The following is a 22,238-nucleotide window of genomic DNA, read 5'->3' on the forward strand; positions in this document are numbered from 1 at the left end:
AAGTAGGAAATATTAAAAATTAGATATATAGAAAAGGCCTGCAGGAAAGTCCAAGCCAACAATGCATTGAACATCTGCTTTTATCCTCTAGAGCTGACAAAAACTATTTAGCGTACTGTATTTTCCAGTATACAAGTTGACATAGTATACAGTATAAACATTCAAACATAGTCACCATTTTTCCAAGTCCTATTGCATTTCAAGTGGAATTTTTGGTCCTCCAAATTTGTCTTGGTGTATAAGTCAACTTACCTATTTTGGCTGTAAATTTTGGTCTGAAAAATTTAACTTGTATGCCAGAAAATATTGTACGATGATATCTAAGTGACTTATTTTCCAATAAAAATTGGTTTTGAGTAAAGTGTAAAAAGACAAAAAAAGGAAAAGAAAAATTTCAAGTAATCTATGTTATATATTAAAAGGCAAGTTGTCTGTCTGTGTATGTGTTGTGTGAACCACTTCTACTCCTACAATTTTCAACTGAATTTCACTAAATTTGACATGTGAGCTCTCTTTGACTTAAGACGTTTTTTCTTATAATTTTTTCCTCGAAATTCTGCACCCCTAACAAAGATAGACTACTCTCAATTCACCTATGATTTGGCTTGAGCCAGCAAAAAAACATGACACACACTCAGCTGGAAAAAAATCAATATTTTACTTTCTCAGCTGTGGCAAGCTCTTATCGACTGCTTGCACAGTACTGCCAGCAGTATTCATTTGTGAGTTACGATTTGCCTCTGTTTTCATGTGAGCACTCTTTTTCAAATAATTATTCTGACTTGAACTTGCCACTTCGAAACTCTTACCCAAAATTAAAAATCTTTAATTCAGTCTGTTTAACATTTTTGCCAACTACGTTTTACTATTTTTTGGGTGCTTTTTCCTTAGGACTTTTACTATTGCATAAACTGATAATTTTCCACCATGCCTCAATGCAAAAGATCCAATATAGGTCAGCAAACAAATGCTGCAAAGAAAAGTAAACATATGCGTGCAAATGAATCTGCTGAGGATGCTGCCAGGAGGAATTCTCTCAATGCACTTAGGATGGCTTCAACACAATGAAGGGAAAGTGAAGAGCAGTGTTGTGATCGGTTAGCACATATTGCTGCGCAACAAGCTGCCCAGAACAATGAGCAATGTTCAGCAAACCGAACAAGAAATGCTTCCTCTACTACTGCTGCACAAGCTTCAGAGACTGCAGTACAATGAGCAGATTGACTTACAAGAGATGCTTCCTCAACTGCTGTTGCACGAGCTGCAGCATAATGCACAGATCAACTTCCAAGAGATGCTGCGCTCGCTACAGAGACTACAGGGGAAAGTCAACAACGGATGTTGCTCTATGTGGCAAACAGGAAAACATCAGGTAACCATACCCTTGTCACCTTATTTATTTCATTAGCATAATCTTCACAGTATGCTCTCTGTTAAGTGTCCCCAATTGTGAGGTAGGCAACAGATACTACACTTTTCATCTTTTTTGCACAGGCCACATGTCAAATTTTTTCTTCAGATAATGTTGTATGTGCAACCCAGCGAAACAGCAGGTAAACATACTATTTCTCTTTGTCATACCTTTAGGCTCAACCTTTCCATTTGCTAAACAGCACATGTCAGCAGTTATGTGGTAAGGAAAATAAACTCAATTACTGCCATTTTTTTTACATATCGACCTACTGTCCCAATGGAAAACAATGACAATGGTGTGAGCATATGACTCTGCATGTTCACTATTGCACTAAATAAATCAACCAACACAGGGAACATCTGCCATTATAATTTCTTTCATTCAGTTCAGAGGTACATCCGTGAATGGTCAAATAACCAATCAGGCATACTTAACAAACAGCCCAGGGCAACGCCAGGTATGCCCGCTAGTACATATAAAGATGAGAATGTGTGTCTGTCTGTGTGAATCCCTAAAACTCGAGAACTACACAACCGATTTCATTCAAATTTTATACATGCCTTACTTAGGGTCCATGTAGTGTCATGGGCCAAAAAAATTTTCAACTTCTTGCCTAATGCAAGCCCAGAGCAAGCTCTTATCTCTTCTACTATTTCAGTATTATGTGTCAAAAGTGAAACAATAACATCTCTATTGTAATGTAAGATACTTTCACTTTAATAGTTACACTATTATCTCACATATTACATACATATATATTGTGTATATATATATTTATACATCTGCACATATGTATATATTGGGTTGTCCGGAAAGTTCATGCTGATTTTTAAAGGAAAGAAAAAGGTCAATAAATAATTGCCATTACATATTTAATCAAGCAAATATGAACCATTTTGTTACACAAAGCATCTCCATCTTTCCTTTAACTTTAAAATGCCCTCTTCCCAGAAGTGAGGTGGTTTCATGGCAAAGAATCCATCAAGGTATCTTTTTACGTCATCCAAGGAATTGAAATTTTTACCATTAAGACTATTCTGCAGAGCCCTGAATAAGTGGAAATCCAAAGGGGCAATATCTGGTGAATATGGAGGGTGGGGTAAAACATCCCAGCCGAGCTGCAGCAATTTTTGTCTGGTTCCCAAAGAAACGTGCGGTCTTGCATTATTATGTTGGAAAACAACACCCTTCCTGTTGGCCAATTCTGGACGTTTCTCTTGAATTGCTTTTAACACGTCCAGTTGTGTGCAGTATTTCTCAGAATTGTCTGGTTACTTGAGAAGCTCATAGTACAGAATTCCTTTCCAATCCCACCAGACACAAAGCAAGACTTTTTTAGGGTGAAGACCCGCTTTTGGAGTGGCTAAGGGTGACTCATGTCGCTTACTTCAGGATTGCTTTCTCTGAACATTTCGGTAGAAAATCCATTTCTCATCTCCTGTCACAATTTGCTTTAAAAAAACGCACGTTTTCATTCTGTTTATAATGCAAATCACAGATGGAAATGTGATCCAAAAGGTTCTTCTCATTCAACTCATGTGGTACCTAAACATCGTAGTGATTTGTGTACCCAAGCTTCACCAGGTGCTCATGAACAATGGGTTTTGATAGGTTGAGGCTTTCTGCCAATTCTCGAGTTGTGCAATGTGGGTTATTCTCAATTAATGACTTGATTTGGTCATCATCTGTAGTGGATGGTCTGCCTGATTGCTCTTTACCAATAAGGCTACAATCTCCAGCTCGGAACCTTGTGAACCACTTCCGTACAATTCTTTCAGTTAAAGAAACATCACCGTAAACTGCGCATATTTCTTTGGTGGCTTGTGAGGCATTTTCCCTTATCTTCCATTTTAAAGGGTTACAGAATTAACACAGATTATAGGAACATAAACCTCCTTCCATGAAAAGATAGCTTAAACTGTGCTCTAAATGGAGGTGTAGTCAACTCCTATTTTATGGACTCAACCATGTTCTAAAATAAGTCGAAAGGTAAGCTACTATAAATCGGCACAAACTTTCCGGACAACCCAATAGATATATAGATTTATGTTTATATATGTACATATGTATGTATATATATATATGTAAGCATGTATATATGTGTACACATGTATGTATGTATATATATATATATACCAAGTTCAATCATCACCATTATTGACTTTTGAGAAACCTTTAGCTAATCATCAGAGATGTTACACGGCTACATACTAGAGTACTATCCAATATTGATTACATCCTGTGTATTTCTCCAATGAAGAAACACTAATTTTATTTATATATATATATAAATATATATATATATATATATATATATATATATTTTACTAGCTTCAGCCAGTGGGCTGTTGCCATGATGGAACACTACCACTTTATGTATATAAGGTTGTGAAGAAACATTATTTCTCTCAGTCAATGTTTCCTATTTCAATAAGTTTTCTTTCAACGTTTGATAGTGTTATATACACAAGTGCAGGCGTCCCAGATTGGTCAGTTCAATGCAGTTAATGTTCAGCTGAAAGGTGTGTACATGGGTCTCTGGTGAGAAAACAGAAGTGAAGTGTGATATCCAGTATTTTTATTTATGAATTGCTTTATGGGCACATGTTTCATACAGACCTAGTAAGAGGTTGAGTGGAGCTAACTAGTCCAGCGAAAATTATAGTGGTGAAAGAATATATAGAAGAAACAAAGTATGTAGACCTGAGATTATGTTGGTGGGTAACTCTTTGCCAATAAGTTGAATAAATTTCTTTTATGCCTCTGTACAGTAACAGGTGTAACACTGTCCCATATGTGTAGTATTCCAATGTAGTTCACAATTGAGCTTTCTCGCTAGCCATTAGGACTGAAATATTTCTTTACTCCAAAGTACAATTTTAACCTTTGTGATGCCATTTTTGCATCATCTCATATATTGTCATCATCATCTAATATCCACTTTCTATGCTGGCATGTGTTGGACATTCTGATAGAAAACTGGCAAGCTGCAGGACCATGCCAACTTACAATGTCATCTTTGGCATGGTTTCTATGGCTGGGTGCCCTTCCTTGCACCAACTACTTAATAGAGTGTACTGGGTGCGTTTTGGGGGCCACCAGTACTAGCAATGTTGCTATGTAACTTGCAAGACAAAAAAGACCAAGGAGAAAGGAAAGGGAAAAGTTCCCACTATGAAGAGAAAGTATTTGGGAGGAGAAGATTTACGCCAAATGTTGAAAGACAAAGTATGACAGAGAGACAATCACAGGTATCTTGCTATAGAGAAGATATGTGGCTGAAGGAGACAAAGGATGGTAGTGATGGGTGCAGGAGCAGACTATCAAGGAACAAGAAGGCAAGCATAAGTGAGGATATGGACAGTGGGTCATGGGAGTGAGTGAGAAAATGTGTGGATGCTTTCATAGGAGTGTGAAAGGGGAGTAAAAGGTAGAGGTTAATGTAATGAGTGCTAAATAAGGGTAGGGGTACAGATGATGGGGAATACCAATATGTAGAGAGTAATATAGGGTATATAGTTTGGCTTCATGCTCAAAAGAGCTATAATAGATGCAATTTTCCTACTGAAGCAACTGTAAGAGAAATTGACTGTGAAGAGTAAGCCACTATTCTTGGTATTCATTAACTTGGAAAAGACATTTTACAGGGTATTGCATTTAATAATTTCATGATCCCTAAGGAAACAAAGAGTAGACAAATGACATGCAAGGGCTATACAAACTATGTGCAGTAAGTAAATCAAGAGTCAACTATTTCAGTGAAGGTAGGAGTACATCAAGGCTCAGTCCTGTCTTTTTCTATTCACTGTAGTCCTATAGGTCATCATAGAGGTACTTAAGACTAGCTGTCCATGGAAACGCTTATACACTGGTGACTTAGTTATCATAGCTAAATTTAGTGAAATTATAGAGGAAATTCCAAGCATGGAAGCTAAACCTAGAATTGAGAGGCTTCAAGGTAAATTTGGCAAAGACTAATGTTTCAGTAAGTAAGAAAGAAGAGAGGACCAAGCATCATCAGGAGAATGGTTTTGTTTGATGTGCAGGAAAGAAGTACGAGGGTTGGCTGAAAAGTTTATAGGACAACCAAGATACTCTCATGGAATGTGACCAAATGAGGTTTATTTTTCAACACAGTCGTCCTTGTGGTCCACATACTTTTTCCCATTGGCGTTACAGTGCTTAGATCTCATTGAAGAAGCGGTCATTCTGTTGGTTAAAAAAGTCATCAACAGTAGATATGCACAGCATGACTGTGGCTTTGAACAGTCATGAACAGCCATTGAAGCCACAGTCATTGAAACCAAAGACTTGCATTGTCCAGATGAAACAAGACCCTTTTTGTTACTGCCTCAGTAAGTTGGCATAGTTCTCTCCATTGATAATACGGCTCTTTCAAAAATAGTCAATAAACATCTCAAAAAACCGAGGCCATCACTTTTCTTGCAGACAAAACGATCTTAGCTTTCTTTGGAGTAATGTTTTCACAGCATAGAGTGTCTTTGGCTTATCCTGGATGAGAAAATATTCAAAGAAACAAACTGGATCTGCCTCAAACAGTGTCAGATTTTCCCATAATGTGATCAGTCTGGTGCACTTTTGATCCAATGTCAGAAACCTTCATCATGCCAAGATCATTGTGCAGAATATTCTCAAATTTCTCATGAGATATACTAATAGCATTGGTTACCTGATTTGTAGTCAACTGCCTGTCATTCATCACCATGTAGTGAACATGATCAAGGTTTACCTTGATGATAGCAGTTGCAAGATGTCTAGACACACATCAGGTTATCTTCAAGACTACCTGCTCCCCTCCTAAAGTCAGTTACTCACTTTTGCACTGTTGATGAAGCTAGAGTATCACCTCCTTGGAACTTTGGAAGAGAAAGACAAAGGATTTGAAAGAAAAAGGTGACCCACATATGCCAGAGATATCAAAGGCCATGGTGATTGGCACTATGCAGTGCTACAAAAGACCCACCTGCCAATGGAAAAATGCACACACTCTAACATAAAGATAGTAATTAAAAAGCTTTGTGCATTTCTTTCCATTGAGCCCACCTTACAATCTTCCCTCTTGGGTTCTCATCTCTTCGTTTGTCACTCACAAGCACATCACTCCCAAGTCACCTCTATTGCCATCCAACAAATCTTACTATCTGCCCTTACACCTCTAGCCATTCTTTCTTTCCTTATATTCTCTCCACTGCCTCCACATGTAGAATGCTTTTGTGATATTCACACTCTGCTCTTCTTGCTCCTACCTTTATGGTGCCTTTCAGTGTCGCATTGCCTTTACTACTCTCTACTCCCCAGCTTTCATCACCCCTTCTCTTTTCCCCCTCTCTTACCTATCTCCACAACCCCACACCTCTTCACCTTTTATTACTCCCTTCATACACCTAACCATGCTTGCCCCTTACAAACAACATCATACACAACCCACCCATAAGGTATAAGGTATTTAGGCTGCCTGTGGAAGACATTTGTGTGAGGAAGGTTAAAAAGGTATGAAGTGTGACATTATCTGCAAGAAGAGGATAATAAATATTACCAAAATCTTTGGACTTGAGAGAATGTGAACCAAAGAAAACTCTTTGGGTTCATGCTGCAGTCTGACAGGAAGTTTCTACTCTTAAGAAATAATAAACAGGTGGAAATAATGTGTGTGCAGATTAACTAAGAATTTCACATGCCAAAAACGGTTGAAGACTATGCTTAAGCCATGTGCCACAGTACAGCTTTCAGTGAAGTCCTCAAAGGCAAGGGAACACATGACATAGAACAGTAAGTTTCTGGTATGACCCAGCAATGAAATGGTTGAGAAACAGGAAGTAATATAGGGGGAGAAAGTAGCTGTTGACAAGGATTTTCATTTTAGAAGTAGAAATATTAAATTGGCAGATTGTAGGGCCAGAGAGGATTTCTTCTTAAGGAAAGGGATGTGCAACCGAAAGTTATAATGGGGGGAGGGAGAGAGAGAGAGATGGAGTAAAGAGTTTGATGAGGATAACAACTCTTAAGAGTGATGGAAGAAATATCATCAGACCCACTTACTTTGTATTGGGTTAATATTCATGGGATTGAAAATGGTAAAGAAATTAACAGAGGTTAACTTCTCATTTGGGATGTAGTTACAGAAAAGTACCAAATAAGGTTACATTTTAGATTTTTATTGGTTTGATCTGGTTGTAAGAACTGCCCATAGCCTTCACAGGCTGTTATCTGATAACCAGGTAACAGAAGTGAAAGTTGGGAGAGTAAAGAGGGCAACAAAAACAGCAAAAAAATCTATGGATAAGGGATAAGAGATCTGATGTAAGGTTTGTGTTAATAAGTGGTGCATAAAGCCTAGAAATCTATGGATATTAGGAAGAAAAAAATTGTCTGGAGGATTTTGCTTTATTTCTTAGCACCAATGTAGAGAGTATAACAAGAAAGTCGATTATGCTTTGAGGAAGTGCTGAGTAACAAAGGTACTGGTTGATACATGAAAGATTACTGAGTTATTTGTGCATGATTTAAGTAGAGCAAGCAGTGGACAAATATATGACTTGAATATCTTTGTCCTCAAATGGAATAACAACTGCAGACCAACCCAACATAAAGGACATTAAATAATTATGATGGTGATGATATATGTCTTTATAAACCAAACAATTTTAGTGAAAAGTGATACGTTTTCATGAAATTGAAGAACTGTTTGATTAGCTTCAGATTCTGTTGAGTTAAACAAATGACAGATGAGTCTTTACTTCATTTAAGATATCAATTGACTGAAAGGAACATTCTAAGGAAGTGCTCATACTAAATGGTTAGATCATACCTGACAACATTTGCTGGAGACAGTTGAAATATGGAAAGATGCAGATTTGTTCAGGACATCAAAATGACAATCAGGTGATAAAAGTCACTAAATTATATCTTCATTAAAAATGAAGCTTCCTTTTCTAAATTGTAAACCGAAACAACTAAGAATTTGCAAATACACTGAGTCATCATAAACCAAAATAAGAGAGTTGTTAAAACCAAAGAGGGAGTCTCATTAACCTACTAGATATAACAACAAAATTTCCCTCAAAGTATACAGTACTGTCTTACAAAAGGATATATTGACTGATGTAGTCTTAAATACCTTATGCCTTAAGGGAAGATAAGATAGCCAAGGCTGGAATAATTTTGATCATAGAAACTGTTCAGCTGAAACTATACAACTTTAATCAATTAATTAATCAAGTAGGCTATAAAGAAAAATCTATCAAATCTAAAATTAGAGACAAAAAACTAAAAGCAATCCTAAAATGAATTTTTTAAATATTTGTTCTTGGTCCTGTAGACTGACATTTTACTATTGATGGAGAGTAGAAGGCGTAGAATGGAGAGTAGACGCTATTGATGGAGAGTAGAAGGTATAGAAATATATGTGCATGCATGTGTAATAATACACAGAATGCAAATTTGTTAGAATCAAGCTACATTAAAATAGTCTGAAGAGATGCATGTTTTAAAAATATGAAGTCAAACATATTTGTGCATTATTTTTATTATTTATTCTAATTATTTTCCTGCATATATTTTAAACCAGTTTTTTTTTAATACTTAATATTCCAGAAACAACGTCATATTAAAAGAATTTCATAATTAATAATAAAAATGTCCTCAGAGTGTATACAGAGATATTCATGGAAATAATAATTATTATTTTTAAAAAAAATTATTTATTTACAAACAGTAATGATTTTTTTTTTTTTCAATAAATATCAATATATTTTAATGTTCATGTTTAATTTTGATGTTGTTAAATGAATTAAACAACTAATATTTTATACAGAGATCCATTAACATGATGAGAAGAGTAATACAGATCCCAACCACACTAATAAAAAAGAAAAAAATTATCAGACATGAATAAAACATATACTTGTATATATAAAATAAATCGTTTCTGAAAATAAGCTTTCAATGAACTGGTTCAAAGAAAATTGAATAAGACTTTGATAAGAGGATCGAGTAACTTGACCAATGCCAAATTATGAGGAGACTAAATGAAGTAGCGAAAATAAATTATTACACAATCCAATAGTGACAATTTTGGTTTTTTCCCCGTCTTTGTACAGTAGTATTATTGTTATTATAAAATTCAGTATTATATGCATATTTATAAAGTATTCCTTAAAAGGATTAAAAGGTAGAAATGCATGTCCTGGATGTAAGAATTTAATATAATACACACATTTATCTTGAAAATGCTTTTATACTTTTCACAATTTTCTGTTTCAGCAGTTGCAGATAATCAAATAATTCAAGATTTTTGAATAAAACAATTAAAAAATGAATTTTAACTATTTGAAATTCAATATAAATAGATTTCACCTCATCTGTGTATCTGTCAATACAGTTATGACTTAATCAACTACAAAATATTGTTTTAAGTAATAATCTGATGCCCAAAATTTCTTAAATGTTAAATTCTTACATTAGTTTCTCTCTAAACTTATCAAATAATATTGTTACATATTGCATTTTTACCATAAAGGTTTTAAAAAGAAGACAACCGTTGCATTCTTTTGAAATACATCACTGAATTCTACTCTCTCACATACACGCAAGAAAAAAAAAGCCTGTAAAAATTCCACTTGGTAGAATAACATTTATTTATCATTAGAATAATAAAAATAACTTAACATCCTGACCCAACCCTATACGATAGAGAAATAACAAAAACATTTACATAAAAATGGCAATTTATTTGAAAGAATGAAACTTTAAAATGTTAATTAATTAATTGTATATGAGAGTTCAAGCATATACATATGCAGACATATGCACACAACTTTTTCTGTCAATCAATGAATCACAGCACATTTTTGTTTTAAATATCTGGATGGTTAATTAGGAGGTAAGGTAAGCTACTGATGTTTGTTAAGCTTGATCATAAACAATATATAAAAATGTTTACATCTATTTTTCAGATAAGCAATAAATTGTTAAGAAAGAGAAACAATAAATTAAAAATTTTCGAGAGATATAATGCGATTCAAAAACAATCACTGATTGCACTTTTTTATCTTCTTTCTTTGAAGTCATTCAAAACTTTCTAAGTATTATTCAATCTTTTTAAAATAAAAATTTAAATGTATTTTTAGTTTAATAAGTATTTCAACCCTATCTATTTATATCTATCCTCTGTCAAAATATAATGATTTTTATTAATTCTAAGTTTAGGGAAAATACTTTTATATAACAAATATGTTTACATTTGTAAATAAACAAGTACTGACTTTGAGGTAATCAAAATAACTATTTTCAGTAATTCAGCTGTATACTGTTCATTAACAAAAAGCAAAACAAAACAAAAGAAGCAAAAAACGCCATTAAAAAAAAATCATCTAAAATATGAGTAGATATGGAACATCTTAATTATTACCCCAAATTTTCAACAATATAATTACACTGCAAAAATCTGAACTAAGAAAAAATTCATTCACTCATTCTATTTTTAATTTTAAATTTCCATTTTATGGGATTTATAAACAAACTACAAAATCATTTCATACTAACCAATAAGAGACAGAAGGAATTGTAAAATAATTTCAATACCTTCAAATGTAAAAATTGCCAACAACTAAATTTCTTTAATCAACTAATACTTCATACTTATAGGAGAGAAAAAACAAAAAAATAACTTTTTTTTCCAAATTTTTCTCATAATTATCAACAACATAAAAGGAAATGAAATTGTTACCCCTTGGAGTAAAAATAAAGTAGAATAGACTAGCCAGGAGCTTACATCATCTACATTACGGTACTTAACTTGTGTGTATGGCTATAAACATAAGAACTGATACTTTATTTAAATCATGCATTAATAATGATGGCAAAAAATAAAAGCTCAGTTTATAAATCATTTATAACCTAATTGCTATAAAACTGACACTAACACAGACATTTCAACAAATATTCAAAAGTAATTTTGAAACAAAGTAAATATAAGAAATTATTGACATGATTTTGAGACACTATTTCTAATTCAAAGAACAGTACAAACAACTAATTATTTAAAAAAAGACTGGGTGACAGCTAGTAATGCTTCTATTGAATACCTAACATTAGCAAACAAACTTTTAGTTAATACTATTAATAAATTCTGAAAAAGATATGATGCATTTGCTGAAATATAAGCTTATACATATATACTTATGCAAATTGGAATATAAACAATGGACAAAAACTAAATTTTCTTAGTCTTTATCACTAAAAATTTATTAACAATAGTTAGTTTTCAACTAGAAAGTTGACATCACATTTGTCAGAAATCATTTAGAAATACAACTGTCAAAAGAGATTGATTCAATGTATATTTCTAGGAGAGAAAAGTATGAAAGACTAAAAAGAAGAAAAAAAGTATTAAAAGTCAACAATTAAAAAAATCTTAATCAAAATATATATCAAAGCTTTCAATGATAATTTTTCTGTTCAAATTATCACCATTTGTAACATTTCCTAATTTAATTTTTCAAAAGTAATTCTATCTTCAAAATTTTTATTACATTAATTTATTTTAAATGAAGATAATTTTTTTCACATGATTATGAAGGGAAATTATATAATGATATGATTATAAAAATTTTATTTTAATTAATATGCTTTTAAAAAAGAAAAAGAAAGATGTAGGTGAAAAAAAAAACTGTATTAATGGGCCAAGGAAAGGAATGAGTAAAAGTGTGATAAAGATGTAAGCAAAAATGGAGACAAAACTAAATTCATAATAGAGCAATTGGTGTTATATTTTGATATTTTTACCTTTATTTCTGCACAGCAGAAAAATGCAATAAACAAATGTATTTTTTGCAACAATACTCCACAAAGTAGTTATTTACAGTTCAGAAATACACTTGATGAGGTCATATTTAAAAGTCACCTCCGCTTAACTGCAACCTCACTCCTCTTGTATCTGTCTTTAAGACTGTATGTGTGCGTGTGTGTATTATGTGTGTGTGTCTACACACACTCATGTATGTATATATGTGTGTTCATAAAACCCCACAAAAGAAGATCTACAAAATCTTCAAAAAAGATAAAATACAAAAATAATGATAATGTGCAAACAAAGATACCAATAATGAAATAAATTGTCCTAAGAATACAAAACACTCAAAAACAAAATGGAATTAATTTTAAAATAAGCATTGAAAATGTTGAAAAATTTGTTACAATTGGCAGTAATTGAATCTATCAAATACTTAATCGATGAGTGTAAAATGCTAGGCTTAATTTGTTTAATTTAAAGACAAAATTCTAATTTAAAAAGAATAAATAAAATGTTCTTATAAAAAAAAAGAAAATGAAATGCTAGAATCAGGTCTACATTCCATTTGAAAATTACCAAGAATGTGCTGTTAGTAATCTTGTACAGTCTTAACTTTTAAAATGGTATGAGTCAAGAATTAAGTATCAAAATGTATAGCAACACCATCAAAGATACAAAATATTTCAAAAATTGCAAAGTTGCTACTTCTTTAGGCCATGATTTTCTAATAGTTCATAAACTTGGCAGAATTATTAGTTTCTTATCATTGATAAAGAAAAATTACAAAAAAAAAATACTATTTCCCAACACCCATGAAGTATTTTTGAAATATACATACTGTGTGTGTATATATATATATACATATATATATATATCACTTACAATGATATTAATGAAGAGCTTGTCAAAAGTCAGAGATCAAAAAAAAAATGCAAGTTTTACATTATAACATAATTATAGGTGCACTGTATTTAGTAGGGAGTATTAACAATGAAAATTATTAATAAAGATGATATCAAGATATAGCAACTAAAGTAGTCGCTAATGGAAAGAATGATATGTGCTCCAGTATGACCACAGTCAAGAGACTGAAACCAGTACAAGAATGTGCAATTTCTAATATAGTTATTCAGAAATAGTGGTAGCAAGCTGACTAATATAAATTACAGTTTATATTAAAATAATTACCATACAATATTTTCTTTTTTAAAAATTAGTTTTCAATTAATTAATTTACAGCAGCCAACCATGCAGCCACAATTCATGAATGTTAGTTAGTAATTGAGACCTTTAAAATATGTTATTCAACTTTTCCATTCTCTTGTTTCTTTCCCCACCTAGAGCAATGCCCAGTAGTAGCATTAGTGTAAAACTTAAGACTGAAAATAAATTCAATCATCATAGGAATAAAAGTATAAAAAGACATGACTTTCCTTGCAACTTTAAAGCCTTTTTTTTTTTGCCCTCACCCCACCCCTTCAAATAATAAAACAAAAGTATGTATTAGAATTGTACAGAGCTAGTATATTTACACATACATTTTTACATCCCTATTCCTATGACTGTGCAATACAAAATTCCCTTGCTCAAAATACTACATAAACCTTGCAAAATAAACTTCAGCAGTCACTAAATTTATAGCAAATTAACTAATTTATTCTCCTATTTAAATTACAGTAACTTAAGGTTAAAAAAAAAATCAAATAAAGGTTTTACATCATGCTATGTTGAGTTTCAGAACTTGTAACAAATTGTTCACTACTGGCAGAGAGATAGCATAATCCAAGAATTACATATTTACACAAAAGTGCAAAATATAATTTGCTATCAGTAAATTCTAGTTCATCCATTTTCTGCAGTTTGGAGCCCCACACAAGCATGGAATTTTGTGCTGATCATCTTCGAAGTCAAATTTGTAATCATAGGTTAACTGCAACAAAAGAAATATTGATTTTATAAACATATATTGTGCTGGTTTGATATGAAATTTCCAATCCTAGAGATTATTAAAAAGAAACAGAGTCTATTCAGAGGTAACTTAGTCAAGAAGTTCTCATACCAGATACTTCAAAAATTTGCTGATCTCAAGGGCAAAACGCTACTGCTATGTATGAGTGTGAGTGTCTGGTAAATCTGATACTATGGAAAATGTACAGGTGGTTACTGAGCTAAAAGAGAGACTCAAAGGGATAATGGATATGGACGTTTAACAATTATTTTGATAATTTTTGTGATATCTGAAGTGAGGGAGAAAGGTTGTCCATCTTGGAAGCAGATACAGTACTGCATATCTCCATAGATTGTGGTAGTTCTTTTTTAGAGAGAGGATTATATTTTTGATTTCAGAGATGAAAAAGGGAATTCTGGACGGGATGGTTAAGGGTAATGTAAGGAACAGATGCCCTGAGAAAATTTTGATGACAAAATAGGAGTTGAGAAGAAAAATTTAGAAGTTGTTGTATATGCACAGTAGGGAGTTGGAAGCAAGCCAAGTATAAAAAGAAGTGGTTTTTATCAGTAAGAGTGTAATCTACAAAAGTATCTTGGTTAGAGAGTGGTGGATAAGAGGTTTTTGCAAAGTGAGCCAGAATCCCTAGCAGCAATTTCAGAGTTAAGTAAGTTTCAAAATTGTGAAGTGTACAAAGAAATAGCAAGAAATTTTCTGATTTTGGTTTATTATTTTTAATATTAATGAGAACATTAGTTTACTAACCTCTTCGCCTCGCACGATTTTCCTGCTTGTAATGATAATAATTTTACTTTCTTTTTCAAAGGGCACAACTTCAGCTACACAGTTGGGATTGCATGAATGGTTGATGTAACGAGCTAAGCCTCCAACCATTGTGGCATCTATAACTGTGTCTGTATCACTGCGGAACATGTAGACACCACGATTCTGAAAAACAGCATAAACGGATACATATTCAAGAACATGAAATACAATCCCTAATTCTTTTTTTTTTCTGTTTTTCTCAGCTTCATCAGCAAGATTATATCAGCAGATTTTTTTAAGACCATATAAAAAGCTTTTAAAATCCTTGCTTGCTTGTGTGAGACAAGTACATTGTGACAAAGTATTCTACAGCTGGATGCCCTTATGACACCCACCACCTATTTGCAAGCAAGGTAATAATCTCCTAGAGTATCAAACAACAAAAAGTCTAGACATAGTTACACAACAACCGGAAATGACATATGAACGAGTCTTTTGTTTCCAAAGGTCATGCAACACATTAAGAAACTTGACCATTCTTTTGCAGTGGATTACAAGCAAATGATACTGTCCACATGAAGAGCAAAACTATTGTTTACAACCAATAAACACAAAGGAAGAAAAAAGAACTATGAACTCCATCCCCACCCCCACACACATATATGACAGGCTTCTTTCAGTTTCTATCTAAGTCTACTCACAAGGCTTTGATCAGACCAGAGCTACAAGTAGAAGACACTTGCCCAATATGCCATGAAGGTTTATCTGTCTTTTTCAAGCAAAAAAATAATGCTTGTTTCTATACTGATGTTAATGCACTCATACAAAAACTAGGACACATGCATGTGACTAAAAAATGGAGATTGCTTATAGATATGAGTAAGGTTAGCCTCAAAGCTGTGTTGTTATATAATGGTAATGAAAAAACCTTCCATTCCTGTGGGTCATGCTGTCAGTATGGAAAAAACTTATGAATCGATGGAACCCATTCTGAAAGGAGTTAATTACTCAATTCATAAGTAGAATATTTGTGGTGATTTAATGATTTCCCTCCCGCTAGGACTGCAGCTAGGATATACTAAAATATATGCTTCTTGTGTGGAACAGCCACGACGACAGCAATCATTACATTGTAAAATAGTGATCTAAAAGAGATGAGTGCATAGTTGGTTGGTACAATGTGCAGCATATGCCACTGGTAAACCCACAAAAGATTTTCCACCCATTCACATCAAACTCAGCCACAAGAAAAAACTTCATAAAAGTAATGACACATGATGGTTGTGACTTCCAGTACCTAAAAGTAAAATTTGGTGTAGAGAAAAGTGACACAAAACTGAAAGCCGGCATTTTCATTGGACCTGAGATCAGAGAATTGATGTCTGATAGCAAATTCAGAGATAAAACTGAATATAGTTGAGCTGATGGCATGGGATTCATTTGTGTTAGTCGTACAGAACTTTCTCGGAAATCATAGAGCTGAAAACTATGCTGATTTAATAAACAACATGCTAACAGAGCATGAAAGAACAGGATGCTGAATGTCCCTTAAAATGCACATTTTGCATTCTCATCTCGATTTTTTTCCAACGAATGTTGGTGCCATTAGTGATGAGCATGGTAAAAGGTTCCACCAAGACGAGATGGAAATGAGGTATCAAGGCCAGTTCAATCCACACATGATGAGTGACTACTGCTGGCTCCTACAATGAGAGACCAGCACGATGCACAAGAGCAAGTGTTTCAAACATTACTGAACTGAGCTTATCAAAAATAAAGTGAATATTCCCTTAACATAAATATACTATATACAGTACTAATATACTATTATAATAATTATTTACCTTGAACTAAACAATTCCTGACACTAATATAGTATTAATATATAATTATGCACATAACTCAAAATCCTGATGTGCTTCTTTATAACATCAGCAGTTAGTAGTGCTAACAAAGGACAGTACAAATTTATCTAATCACTTGTCAGCATATAAATATAGACAGAAAATTAATGTAGAAAAATTGTTTTCCTTACTTTCATAGCAGCTTATAATGGAGATACTAGTAAGTCATAAAAGATAATCATTAGCTAAATATTGATAACTGATTTTCAACATCTCAATAACATTCTCTTTTGACTTACCTGTAGAGAGCAATCTAAAATTATTCATATCTAATTTCTAAAACTGATTTTTCAGTTAATTAAACAGATTAAGATTATTCTCTTTCCCACTTCCAAGCACACACAGTTTAAGATACAAGTAAAAAATGTCAAAAAAATTAAACAATTTTTTATAATTACAACTATATTTATCAAAATATTAAAAAATTTTAAACTTTTATTCTCAAACATGAGACACAAATAACCAAAGAACCAAAGGTAATTAAAGTTAGATAAATTTGAGTTAATACCTGAGCTTCATATACTATTTCTCTTTTGTTGGCAACTTCATTACGTATCAAGTCTCCAATGTATTCAATCACCATTGTATGTTTGTCCAAATCTCGTGCAGAAAAAAGACCAAGGCCCTATAATAACAAAAAATTACAAAGATTATAAAACTTTTAACTAGTAAAATGAAAAAAAAAATTATAATTTTAAGTAAATCAAAATAACATACTTGTATCCTGGAACGAGCTAAATAGACATTATTCCTCCATTCTGTTTTCAATCTTCTATATTGTTGAGATTTGGAATGAACAAATTGCTTCATGTAAGGGGAATTAACATCACCACTGACACCTGTCACTGTGGTAGGCAGAGAACGGGAAGTGATACTTGTTTGCAATGTATGAGGTCTGCAAAGAAATATAGTTAGAGTAAGGAAAATGATTTCAATCTGGCTTAGTATGTGGGGTAAGATATGATATTTCAGTAGAAAAAATTGTAAATTTATAAGAATAAAATATTATTCATTAGGTAAATGACCCTGATTGTCAAGCAGAAAAGGTAGAGGCAAGAATACCATACAGTGTACCAAGTGCAAGTTATGGACATACAAGAAGTGCAGTGGAATGGGAGGAAGGTTAACAGAGAAAATAGTCTTTGCTTATGGAAAATACACGGAAGCAATAAATACTAAAGACACCTAAAAACAGATTTTCTTGAATGCCTTAGAGTCTTTATAGAGGTAGTGGATAGTTTTAGTTACTTAGGTGAACTAATAAGTAGCGGAGGAAAATGTTCAAAAAGTACAGTTGCTAGAGTAAAAATAAAATAGAGAAGGTTCATAGATCTATTACTCCTGTTGGAACAAAAGATTTTCTCTCTCTCAAAGCAAATCGTATGATGCTTGTGTACAAACAAAAATGCTACATGGCAGTGAGATATTGACCCTGAATGCAAAGGACAAACAATGACTAAAGAAGAATGAAGCCAGTATGCTCCATTGCAATGTCAGTGAGCATGTATGACAGGATACTAGTATTTTGAGGGGAAAATAGATCCTCCTTCCGGAATCTCTTCTACCTCTTTCACAATACCTACCCGCTCCATACTAACCTCACTTTTACCCTTGTTCGTGATTCACTACACTCACTTCTACCTTTATCTCTAACCATCTGTTACTCTCTTCTCATACTCTTATAATTACCTACCCTCTGTGTATGTGTGCACACACACAGACAGACACACACATGCATATATTGCAAATATGTATCATCATCATCACTTACTTGCTTTCCAGGCAGGCATGGATTGGCTGGTTTGACAGGAGCTGGCAAGTTAGAAGACTGCATCAAGCTCTACTGTCTGCTTTGGCATGATTTTTACAGTTGGAAATCCTTCCTAAAGCCAACCATTTTACAGCATAGACTGGATGTTTGTATATAAATAGTTAATATCTTTTAAGAAAATTTTCCTTTATCAAGTATTTTTTCATTTTATTACAGAAACTGAAAATTTTCACATACATATCCATCCATTACATTACCCTTGGTCAGCTGGAATCTAGCACCAAATACACATTTGGACAGTAACCTTCAGTAGGTTGTGCTGTAGGAACTTCCAGTTGTCCTCTATGCTATAGATCTTTAACTTCTTCTTCTCTTTATCAAATGCTTCAACTGAAATTTCTCTAAACTTCTGACTGTTTACTAGGTTTTGAGCTTCCATATCTTTCTTTTCCAGACTGGTTTGATTCTCTGATCCTATTAACTCAAAGTCTATAGCCACTAACCACTAACCTATGTTGGGTTGTACAATTTTCACCAAGGAAACAACTTTGCATTTACAAGCTTCTCTCTATCCCATTTCCTAATGCAGATGTAATCAATCTGACTAGTGTGCCTACCAGATTCATATGGGATCAGGTGTTTAGCTGGCTGATTTGCTCATGTTAGTGCTGCATCACAGAACTCCAGCAGCCCTCTTCTCTCCTCATTTCTAGTCCCAAAGCCATGAACCTCATAGAAACCAACAAGATGTAGCCCAATGTGTCCACTGAAGTCACCAGCCACAGTAATAAAGCTACTGTCATTCGTCACAAAAGCAATCCATAAAAAAAAGACCTCCTACCTCTGCTGGTGACAAAGTGCCTCTCACTCAGAGTAAAAGGTAGACTGTATGATGCATGTGTGCGAACAGCTCTGCTACATGGCAGTTAAACATGAGCCATGACTGCTGAGGACATGCGTAAACTTGCAAGGAATGAAGCCAGTATGCTTCGCTGGACGTGTAATGTCAGTGTGTATACACGACAAAGTGTAAGCACCCTGAGAGAAAAGTATCAGAGGTGGTGTGCAAGAGAAATGACTGTGCTGGTATGGTCACTTGTTGCAAATGGATGAGGACAGCTGTGTGAAAAAGTGTCACACCCTAGCAATTGAGAGAACCTGTGGAAGAGGTAGACCCAGGAAGACTTGGGATGAGGTGGTGAAGCACAGCCTTCGAACACTGGGCCCCACTGAGGCAATGACAAATGACTGAGACCTTTGGAGATATGCTGTGCTTGAGAAGACCCAGCAAGCCAAGTGAGAAGACCCAGCAAGCATAACTGTGGCCTATGCCAGTGCTGTATAACCAGCCCATTTAAGAATACCCTTCAATCATTGGACAATAAACTATGCTTGCAAAGACCTGTTGTGGCAAGTGAAATCGCTGTCATGGCCAATGACAGTACTGCCTGATTGGCATCCATGCTAGTGGAGCGTTAAAAGCACCACTCAAGCATGATCATTGCCAGAGCCGCTGACTGGCTCCTGTGCCGGTGGCACATAAAAAAAAAAAAAGCACCATTCCAGCATGGTCATTGCCAGTGCCACCAGACTCACTCCTGTGCAAGTGGCACATAAAAAGCACCATTTGAGCATGACCGATACCAGTACTGCTTGACTGGCCCTTGTACCAGTGGCACATAAATGCACCCACTACACTCTCGGAGTGGTTGGTGTTAGGAAAGGCATCCAGCTGTAGAAACTTTGCCAGATCAGATTGGAGACTGGTGCAGCCTTCTGGCTCGCCAGCTGTCAGTCAAACCATCCAACCCATGCCAGCATGGAAAGCAGAAGTTAAAAACACACACACACATATATGAAAAAAGAACATGGGTTTGAATCTGGTATTCTTTTATTACATCTGTTACCTAGCTTACAATATTCAGTAATAAATAATGTTACACTATAAATATAATCTATACATGCACCACATAAGTGCAGCATACATAATTAAGACCAGACACTTCCTCAGACAAGAAATATTTCTTAATTGTGCAATCTGCACTTATGAGGTGCATCAATAGATTGCATTTATAGTGTAGCATCATATGTTCTGAATATTGTAACAAAAATAATAAAGGAATACCTAGTTCAAGCCCATGTTCTTTTCTAATATTACTGATGTGCTCTTTATATTACATTATAGTCCCCTCAGATTGCATAGAAACCTGTGTGTGGGATCATGCAATAGTGAGAATTTCATGTAATTACCAATAAAAGCTGAAACCTGAATAATAAAATTATAGTACACTGAGTACATCCATTCCTACTTATATCTATATATACATCTCATTATTGTCATCATTTTAATATCTACTTATCCATGTTACACAAGTCAAAATTTGCTGAGGCAGGTTTTCTACAGGACACCCTTCTTGCTGCCAACCCTACTTGTTTCCAAGCAATATTTCTTTATAACTAGACATATTTTTACAGAAGACTGGAAACAAACGACACTGCTTGTATGACAGTGACACTCATTTACAACTAACATGTGATATCAAAAAAAGGAAACACAAGCACATACACATATGGCTTGTTCCTTTCAGTTTCTGCATATCAGATCTACTCACAAGGTTTGCTCAGCTTGGGATTATAAAAGACACTTGCTCAAGGTAACACACTAGGACCGAACCTGAAACCATGCAGCTGTGAAAGCAAACTTCTAATTCAGACAGACATTATTATTATTATCATTATCATTATTATTGTTATCATTATCATTATTAATTATTATTATTATAGATTAAACATTGTTAATAATATTCATGTTAAGTTGAATATAAACCGATGTAAGTACTTCTTGAAGTGAGTTCTTAATTTTGGTTCAGAGCGAGCACAGCCTGTAGGATTTATTGTCAAGGGCATTTCAATCAGATTTGATCGACCAAATCTGAAATTGTAGTTCTGTAGAAGATCTGTGCCAGGTAACTGCAAGAAACAAGAATTATAAAACATTATAGTATTGACCAACAGTAGTATTAAAGTATTGTAGAATTATCTATTAATATTCTCGCCATTCCTAAAACCAAAATCAGGAGTAAATGATTACTAATTTCATCACAATGTTCATTTATATAAGATTTGTTTAGTATTTTGGTATAAATGAAATTTACAAAATAGCAGTAAACAAACATTTCAAAATAGCAACAAACAAACTATTAATTACTACTTACTGACTCAATTACTCTGACAACTGATGGTTCTGTCAAGCCAAAAAGATCATCTCCAGTTATGAAATTTGGGAAGATTTTTACTAGTTCAGCTTCTTTTCTCATTTTTTGTAAAGCTTCAAGCACATGCATCCACACACCTAAAACAAAAATTTCATAATTTAATAAGCATGAAAACAATTTAACAGTTTTCATATCAACCCACATAAGACTGCTCCTTGTTTTACGATACAAACTTTCCATTTTAAGAAAGTATTCTAAATTAAAAGCTTCCATGTTAATTTATGTTCCAAACACTAGCTTAATATTGACAAATTTATTTAACCAAATTCTTCACTATTTTCAAAATTAACTGAAACAGAGGCAGTATATTTTACAGAAATATGGTAATAAAAGGGTTAATAAACATGC

At 33.7% G+C, this 22,238-nt stretch overlaps 1 protein-coding gene and 1 long non-coding RNA gene across 2 annotated transcripts in view; one reads left to right on the forward strand and one right to left on the reverse strand.

The window, feature by feature from the left end:
* Window positions 1-414: 414 nt before the first annotated feature.
* Window positions 415-9,546, forward strand: LOC118762454. Its single transcript, XR_004998207.1, has 3 exons — window positions 415-1,372; window positions 8,183-8,317; window positions 9,249-9,546. It is a non-coding gene; the product is annotated as an uncharacterized LOC118762454 (long non-coding RNA).
* A 3,883-nt stretch (window positions 9,547-13,429) lies between these two features.
* LOC118762453 overlaps window positions 13,430-22,238 on the reverse strand; it is a 127,406-nt gene continuing 118,597 nt past the window's right edge. The window contains exons 34-39 of the mRNA XM_036501000.1: window positions 21,831-21,967; window positions 21,455-21,585; window positions 17,562-17,739; window positions 17,353-17,469; window positions 14,941-15,123; window positions 13,430-14,157 (exon numbers count right to left, since the gene is read on the reverse strand). Of these exons, the coding sequence (XP_036356893.1) occupies window positions 14,065-14,157; window positions 14,941-15,123; window positions 17,353-17,469; window positions 17,562-17,739; window positions 21,455-21,585; window positions 21,831-21,967 (839 nt within the window). The 3' untranslated portion in view covers window positions 13,430-14,064. The remainder of the gene's footprint in view (window positions 14,158-14,940; window positions 15,124-17,352; window positions 17,470-17,561; window positions 17,740-21,454; window positions 21,586-21,830; window positions 21,968-22,238) is intronic.

This window comes from Octopus sinensis, linkage group LG3 (genome assembly GCF_006345805.1).
Source record: "Octopus sinensis linkage group LG3, ASM634580v1, whole genome shotgun sequence".
In the NCBI taxonomy this organism is placed as follows: domain Eukaryota; kingdom Metazoa; phylum Mollusca; class Cephalopoda; order Octopoda; family Octopodidae; genus Octopus; species Octopus sinensis.